At 41.5% G+C, this 8,247-nt stretch overlaps 1 protein-coding gene across 1 annotated transcript; it reads left to right on the top strand.

The window, feature by feature from the left end:
• Positions 1 to 5,920: 5,920 nt before the first annotated feature.
• On the top strand, positions 5,921 to 7,278 carry sdf2l1 (stromal cell-derived factor 2-like 1; the record flags this gene model as incomplete). The annotated part of the gene is given in 2 exon segments (XM_054611576.1): positions 5,921 to 6,186; positions 7,082 to 7,278. Coding segments are annotated over 2 exon segments (375 nt in total), but the record flags the coding sequence as incomplete, so codon positions are not given.
• Between the last annotated feature and the right edge of the window lie 969 nt (positions 7,279 to 8,247).

The raw sequence follows: 8,247 nt of genomic DNA, 5'->3' as shown, positions 1-8,247 counted from the left end.
GTGACACTCCAACGAGCACAGGCCCTGAAAAGGAGCCTGACACATCCAAGAGATTGAACAGACAAAACATTGAGCATGTGGCTTCCCTACATGTGTCACAACACCAACCCCGCCAAAAAAGGCCGCTGATACTGCCATGCTGCGGGTAGAGTAATCAATTCAATTCAGTTTATTTTGTATAGCCCAGAATCACAAATTACAAATTTGCCTCAGAGGGCTTTACAATCTGTACACATGCGACATCCTCTGTCCCGGAACCCTCACATCGGCACAGGAAAAACTCCCCTAAAAAAAACCTTTAACAGGGAGAAAAAAGGAAGAAACCTATGGGAGAGCGACAGAGGAGGGATCCTTCTCCCAGGATGGACAGAATGCAATAGATGTCATGTGTACAGAATGAACAGCATAACAGAGATACAACACATTCAATGTATATGACAGAAATTATTCATATAATAAGAGTAGTAAGCAGAGTAACGAAGGAAAAATGAAGACTACTTATAATAACGGCAGTGGCTGCACGGTGGTGTAGTGGTTAGCACTGTCGCCTTACAGCAAGAGGGGCCTGGGTTCAATTCCCGGGCTAGACAACCTTCTGTGTGGAGTTTGCATGTTCTCCCTGTGTCAGCGTGGGTTCTCTCCGGGTTCTCCGGCTTCCTCCCACAGTCCAAAGACATGCAGCTAAGATTCATTGAAGACTCTAAATTGCCTGTAGGTGTGGATGTGAGCGTGAATGGTTGTCTGTCTATATATGTCTGCCCTGCGACAGACTGGCGACCTGTCCAGGGCAGACTTCGCCCATTGACAGCTGAGACCCTTAACTGGATAAGCAGGTTATGGAAAATGAATGAATGAGGATGAATAGTAGAATTATAATTATGAAATAGGGAATAGTAATAGTAATGTGACTAATAATAATAATCGAAGTAGCAGTGGGTGTCAGCCGGGTCACAGCAGGAGGCACGACTACGGTCCAAGTACCACAGCGATTCATGGAAACCTGCAAAGCGAGAAAGCAAAAAGGGCTTCAGGGTGGAAGCAAAGCTAATATGCGTAATGGTACAGGTAATAGTAATAGTAATGTGACTAATAATAATAATGGTAGTAGCAGTTGGTGTCAGCAGGGCCATAGCAGGAGGCACAACCACAATCCAGGTACAGCCACGATTTATAGAAGCCTGCAAAGCGAGAAAGCACAAAGACTCCAGGGTAGAAGCAAAGTCAATAAGCGTAATAGGGAATAATAATAGTAATGTGACTAATAATGATAGTGGTAGTAGCAGTGGGTGTCAGCAGGCCCCAGCAGGTGGCACGATGACCAAATATAACCCCGATTCCTGGGAACCTGCAAGGCGAGAAAGCACAAGGACTCCGGGAAAGAAGCAAAATCGGTAATGTGCATAAATAGGAGATTAATACATAAAGACGCCCTACTGTGCTGTGATTGGCTGGTACTAATTCAAATGAAAAAAAATTAAGCTTTATTGGCATTCAATTAAATTAAATTAAATTAATTTAATTTTGTATAGCCCAAAATCACAAATTAGCCTGAGAGGGCTTTACAATCTGTACACATATGTCCCAGGATCCTCATATCAGCACAGGAAAAACTCCCCTTATAAGGAAGAACCCTACGCAAGAGCGACAGAGGAGGGATCCTTCTCCCAGGATGGACAGAAATGTAATAGATGTCATGTGTACAGAATGAACAACATAACAGAGTTACAAAATATTCAATGCATATGACATAAATGATTCATATAATAACAGTAGTAAGCAGAATAATGATCGAAAAAATTAAGACAACTAATTACGACAGCAGCAATGAATATAGTAGAACTATAATAATGGGGGGGAAAAAAGAGCAGTAATGATATAGGGAATAGTAATAATAATGTGACTAATAATAATAATGGTAGTAGCAGTGGGTGTCAGCAGGGCCACAGCAGGAAGCACGGCCACAGTCCAGATATAACCAGGTTTCATGGAAACCTGCGAGGCGAGAAAGCACAAAGACTCCGGGGAAGAAGCAAAGTCAGTAATGTGCATGTAGGACATGAATTCATAAAGATGGAGGGAGAGAAGAGGAGAGAGGAGCTCAGTATATCCTAGGTAGGCCCCTGGCAGTCTAAGCCTATAGCTGCATATCTAGGGTCTGGACCAAGGCAACCCTGAACCAGCCCTAAGCGCTATCAAAAAGGAAGGTCTTAAGCCTACTCTTAAGAGTGGTGAGTGTGTCTGCCCCCCGGACTGAAACTGGAAGCTGGTTCCACAGAGGAGGAGCTTGATGACTGAAGGCTCTGGCTCCCATCCTACTTTTAGATACACTAGGAGGCACAAGTAACCCTGTGTTCAGGGAGCGCAGCTCTCTAGTTGGGTAATATGGAACTATAAGTTCCTTAAGATACGACGGTGCCTGGCCAATTAGAGCTTTGTAGGTGAGGAAAAGGATTTTAAATTCTATTCTTGATTTAACAGGGAGCCAGTGCAGAGAAGCTAATATAGGAGTAATATGACCTCTTTTCTTAGTTTTTGTGAGCACATATTCAAGAGGCTTATTAGAGCAGCCTGATAATGAGGAATTGCAGTAATCTAGTCTAGAGGTAACAAATGCATGAACTCGTTTTTCTGCATCGCTTTGAGACAGGATTTGCCTGATTTTCAAAATGTTACGTAAGTGAAAAAAAGCTGTCCTTGAAATTTGTTTTATCTGGGAGTTAAAGGACAGATCCTGATCAAAGATAACTCAGATGTTCTTTACGGAGGGCAATGCCATCTAGAGAAACTATATCGTTAGACAATTGATTTCGGAGGTGATCTGGGCCTAGTAGAATAACTTCAGTTTTGTCTGAATTTAACATCAGGAAGTTGCAGGTCATCCAGGATTATATGTCTTTTAGACATGCTTAAAGTTTAGCGAACTGGTTAGTTTCGTCTGGCTTAATTGATAGATATAGTTGGGTATCATCTGCATAACAATGAAATGTTTTCTGATAATATTCCCTAAAGGAAGCATATACAGCGGGTAAAATAAGTATTGAACACGTCACCATTTTTCTCAGTAAATATATTTCTAAAAGGTGCTATTGACATGACATTTTCACCAGATGTCGGTAACAACCCAAGTAATCCATACATACAAAGAAAACAAAACAAATAAGGTAAATTAGGTGATGTGTAATAAAATGGAATGACACAGGGGAAAAGTATTGAACACGCTTACTGAAATTGATTTAATACTTCGTACAAAAGCCTTTGTTGGTAATGACAGCTTCAAGACGCCTCCTGTATGGAGAAACTAGTCGCATGCATTGCTCAGGTGTGATTTTGGCCCATTCTTCCACACAAACGGTTCCGTGGGCCTCTTCTATGAACTCTGATCTTTAGTTCTTTCCATAGATTTTCTATTGGATTCAAGTCAGGTGATTGGCTGGGCCAGTCTAGCAGCTTTATTTTCTTTCTCTGAAACCAATTGAGAGTTTCCTTGGCTGTGTGTTTGGGATCATTGTCTTGCTGAAATGTCCACCCTCGTTTCATCTTCATCATCCTGGTAGATGGCAGCAGATTCTTATCAAGAATGTCTCGGTACATTTTTCCATTCATCCTTCCTTCAATTATATGAAGTTTGCCAGTGTTCCCACCTCCAAACTTCACTGTTGGTATGGTGTTTTTGGGGTGATGTGCAGTGCCATTTGACCTCCAAACATGGTGTGTATTATGACATCCAAAGAGTTCAATTTTGGTCTCATCTGACCAGACTATATTCTCCCAATATTTCACAGGCTTGTCTAAATGTTGTGCAGCAAACTTTATACGAGCTTCAACATGCTTTTTCTTCAGCAATTGAGTCTTGCGTGGTGAGCGTGCATACAGGCCACAGCGGTTGAGTGCATTACTTATTGTTTTCTTTGAAGCAATTGTACCTGCTAATTCCAGGTCTTTCTGAAGCTCTCCACAAGTGGTCCTTGGCTCTTCTGATAATTCTTTTCACTCCTCTGTCAGAAATCCTGCGAGGAGCATCTGGTCGTGGCCGGTTTATGGTGAAATGATGTTCTTTCCACTTCCGGATTATAGCCTCAACAGTGCTCACTGGAACATTCAGAAGTTTAGAAATCCTTATGTAACCAATGCCATCAGTATGTTTTGCAACAACAAGGTTGCGAAGGTCTTGAGAGAGCTCTTTGCTTTTACCCATCATGAGATGTTTCTTGTGTGACACCTTGGTAATGAGACACCTTTTTATAGGCCATCAGTTGGGACTGAACCAGCTGATATTAATTTGCACTGACAAGGGGCAGGATTGCTTTGTAATTACTGATAGATATCAGCTGGTGTCTTGGCTTTCCATGCCTTTTTACACCTCCCTTTCTTCATGTGTTCAATACTTTTTCCCTGTGTCATTCCATTTTATTACACATCACTAATTTCTGAATTTATTTGTTTGGTTTTCTTTGTATGTATGGATTATTGGGTTGTTACTGACATCTGGTGACAATTTCATGTCAATAGCACCTTTAGAAATATATTTACTGAGAAAAATGGTGACGTGTTCAATACTTATTTTACCCGCTGTATAAGGTGAATAAAATTGGTCCAAGAACAGACCCTTGTGGAAATCTGTGACTGACTTTGGTTTTCATCGAGGTTTCATCGTTTGCATATCCAAACTGAGATCGGTCTGATAAATAGAGAGGAAGGGAAGGTTAGATATAGGTCTATAGTTAGCCAACACCTCTGGATCAAGAGTGGGTTTTCTTAATTTTGTCTCTAATAGTTAGAATCTTATCATTAAAGAAGTTCATGAAGTCACTACTACTGAGGTTTATAGGAATATACGGCTCAACAGAGCTGTGACTCTCTGTCAGCCTGGCTACAGTGCTGAAGAGAAACCTGGGGTTGTTTTTATTTTTCTCTATTAATGCTGAATAATAGGCTGCTCTGGCATTACGGAGGACCTTCTTATATATTTTAAGACTATCTCATCAGACTAACCCAGATTCAAGTGCTTGCAATGTTTGCTTTAATTTGCGGGTTTGATGGTTATATCATGGAGCAAACCTCCTTTCTTTTATTAGCTTCTTTTTTAGAGGGGCAATAGAGTCTAGTGTCATTCGCAGTGAGCCTGCAGCACTATCAACGAGATGGTCAATTTGAGACGGACTAAAGTTAGCGTAGGAGTCCTCTGTTATATTGACAAATGGTATTGAATTAAATGCTGATGGAATTGCTTCATTAAATTTAGCTACAGAACAAGGTCGAGGGTGTGGCTAAAAACTGAGTGGGTTTCTGTCACTCTGACATAAATCAATGGAATCCAATAATGAAATAAACGCAGTACTAAGGCAATCACAAATCGACATTCCACAACAGTCAACTCAACTTAACAGTTTATTAACACACAATTTCAGTTTTAGGAACTAACGCTGGTCTGAAACCATCTGACCAGTTACATCATCTCTTCCAACCTGGCTGCTCAGCTCTCAACCAGCTACACTAATCTGGTCTACCAGTTTATCACCAGTTAACCATTTTGAGAAAACTGGCTCAACAGGTAAATCCAGCAAGACCAGCTAATGAACAGCCAAAGTTTAAAGATGGAGTTGGATTGTACAGTCGGGCGTGACGCTTCAAAGGAAATGACGTCTCTTTTCTCTAAAAACATATTCAGTCTATTTTGTTTTTTTATATTCCTCTCTGCTCGTATGGTTTCCTGCGTCTCTCCGGTCTCTCCATCGTGGATGTATACATCCCTGGAGGGAGGGACTGAGATGCAAAGAAAATACGCAAGTGAGGGAAACGGATGTAATTTAATAGACTTGGGATGTACCAATGAAAAGCTCCCCATAACCGCGCGTACACGTATTTCGACCTATCAAGTGTCGATATGTACTTCCGTGTTTTAGGACTTGTCAAGCTGTGATTGGTTGACATCAGCAGTAACGCTTAAAGTGACTGAAATTGCTGTTCCTGTAAGTGTGTGTCGGTGAGGAGAAAATAGAGGCACAAAGATGGAGATAATTCACGCTGTCAACGTTTTTGTCAAATCACTGCTGTTTTTGCTGTTGTGGTCAAAATGTGAAGGGAGAGAGTCGGATCTCAACCATGTGACCTGCGGCTCACTGGTCAAACTGCTCAACACCAGACACAACGTCCGCCTGCACTCCCACGATGTCAAATATGGCTCAGGTAACTTCACTCATATAGCTCATATATCAATACTTATTTAATAACACGTTTTTTTAAACAAGACAAACGGGGTTGTGATTGTCTCTCGGGCTGCAGCATATATTTTCTACGCTATGTTAAATTTCATTCGAAAATCTGCAAATGTCCATAACCTACAATACATACCAAACGCAATGCCAACTAGGTTTCGACTCCGTGGTAGATTCGTTATGTAGAAGATTTAGCAAGCAGCCCTTTATTTCTGTAAAACGCCAACCTGTACATTTGACAAGAACTGAAGACCACCGCTCCGATTGAGATGGAACAACAGTGAATGACAGGTGAGCAGGTGAACAAATACTATAAATTCCCATATGACCGAAACAATTAGTTTTTCGCCACATTTGTCTTACGCCGAAATTGGGACAGGTGGTATTCATTTGTGAAATGTGTTGAGTAATCTCTTAAGTGGAAAAAATATGAAATCGTAGTTTCTGTCTATGTAGTTTGGCATGCAGTTTATCCGTAGGCATTATGGCAGCATGCAGAATGGGTGCTCACGTTGATATTTGAGTTTAGAGAATCAAACGTGTTACATATGCCATACCCATATTTTTCCCTGGTCCATTAAATGTACATTTCGGTTTTTGTGTTTTTTTTACCATAAAAAGACAACATTTTGAAATATTGGATTGAAATGCAATTCCCACCTAGAAAATGTCGTCAGAACATGTTCATTTGTATAAAGACACCATGTTCTGTATTTATTGAAATATCAAATCTATTTCAGAAATGAGGAATTGAAGTATGGCTATTGTCTTCTATTTTGGAGCAGCTGTAGTAAAACTACGTGTGTGTGTGTGTGTGTGTGTGTGTGTGTGTGTGTGTGTGTGTGTGTGTGTGTGTGTGTGTATAGGCAGTGGACAGCAGTCTGTAACTGGAGTGGAGAACGCAGATGATGCAAACAGTTACTGGCAGATACGTGGGAAGCCCAACCGTCCATGTCAGCGTGGGGCATCCATCAAGTGTGGTCAGGCCATCCGCATCACACACATGAAGACCAGTCGAAACCTCCACACACACCGCTTCAGCTCCCCGCTGTCTAATAACCAGGTCAGACATTGACACCCTCCAGGTTATACTTGTATTCATTCGTAATAGTTTTTGGTCAACAATGGAGCTATATGCCACAAAGGAAGATACAGTGGGTACGAAAAGTATTCAGACCCCTTTACATTTTTCACCCTTTGTTTCATTGCAGCCATTTGCTAAAATCGAAAAAGTTCATTTTTTTTCGCATTAATGTACACTCAGCAACCCATCTTGACAGAAAAAAACAGAAATGTAGAAATTTTTGCAAATTTATTAAAAAAGAAAAACTGAAATATCACATGGTCATAAGTATTCAGACCCTTTGCTCAGTATTGAGTAGAAGCACCCTTTTGAGCTAGTACAGCCATGAGTCTTCTTGGGAATGATGCAACAAGTTTCTCACACCTGGATTTGGGGATCCTCTGCCATTCTTCCTTGCAGATCCTCTCCAGTTCTGTCAGGTTGGATGGTGAACGTTGGTGGACAGCCATTTTCAGGTCTCTCCAGAGATGCTCAATTGGGTTTAGGTCAGGGCTCTGGCTGGGCCAGTCAAGAATGGTCACAGACTTGTTCCGAAGCCACTCCTTTGTTATTTTAGCTGTGTGCTTCGGGTCATTGTCTTGTTGGAAGGTGAACCTTCGGCCCAGTCTGAGGTCCTGAGCACTCTGGAGGAGGTTTTCTTCCAGGATATCTCTGTACTTGGCCGCATTCATCTTTCCTTCAATTGCAACCAGTCGTCCTGTCCCTGCAGCTGAAAAACACCCCCATAGCATGATGCTGCCACCACCATGTTTCACTGTTGGGATTGTATTGGGCAGGTGATGAGCAGTGCCTGGTTTTCTCCACATATACCGCTTAGAATTAACGCCAAAAAGTTCAATCTTGGTCTCATCAGACCAGAGAATCTTATTTCTCATAGTTTGATAAGATAAGATAAGATAATCCTTTATTAGTCCCGCAGCGGGGAAATTTGCTTTGGGGAGTCCTCCA

The sequence above is a fragment of the Anoplopoma fimbria genome, chromosome 13 (assembly GCF_027596085.1).
Source record: "Anoplopoma fimbria isolate UVic2021 breed Golden Eagle Sablefish chromosome 13, Afim_UVic_2022, whole genome shotgun sequence".
NCBI lineage: Eukaryota > Metazoa > Chordata > Actinopteri > Perciformes > Anoplopomatidae > Anoplopoma > Anoplopoma fimbria.
This window is presented reverse-complemented; position numbering and strand designations above follow the sequence as displayed.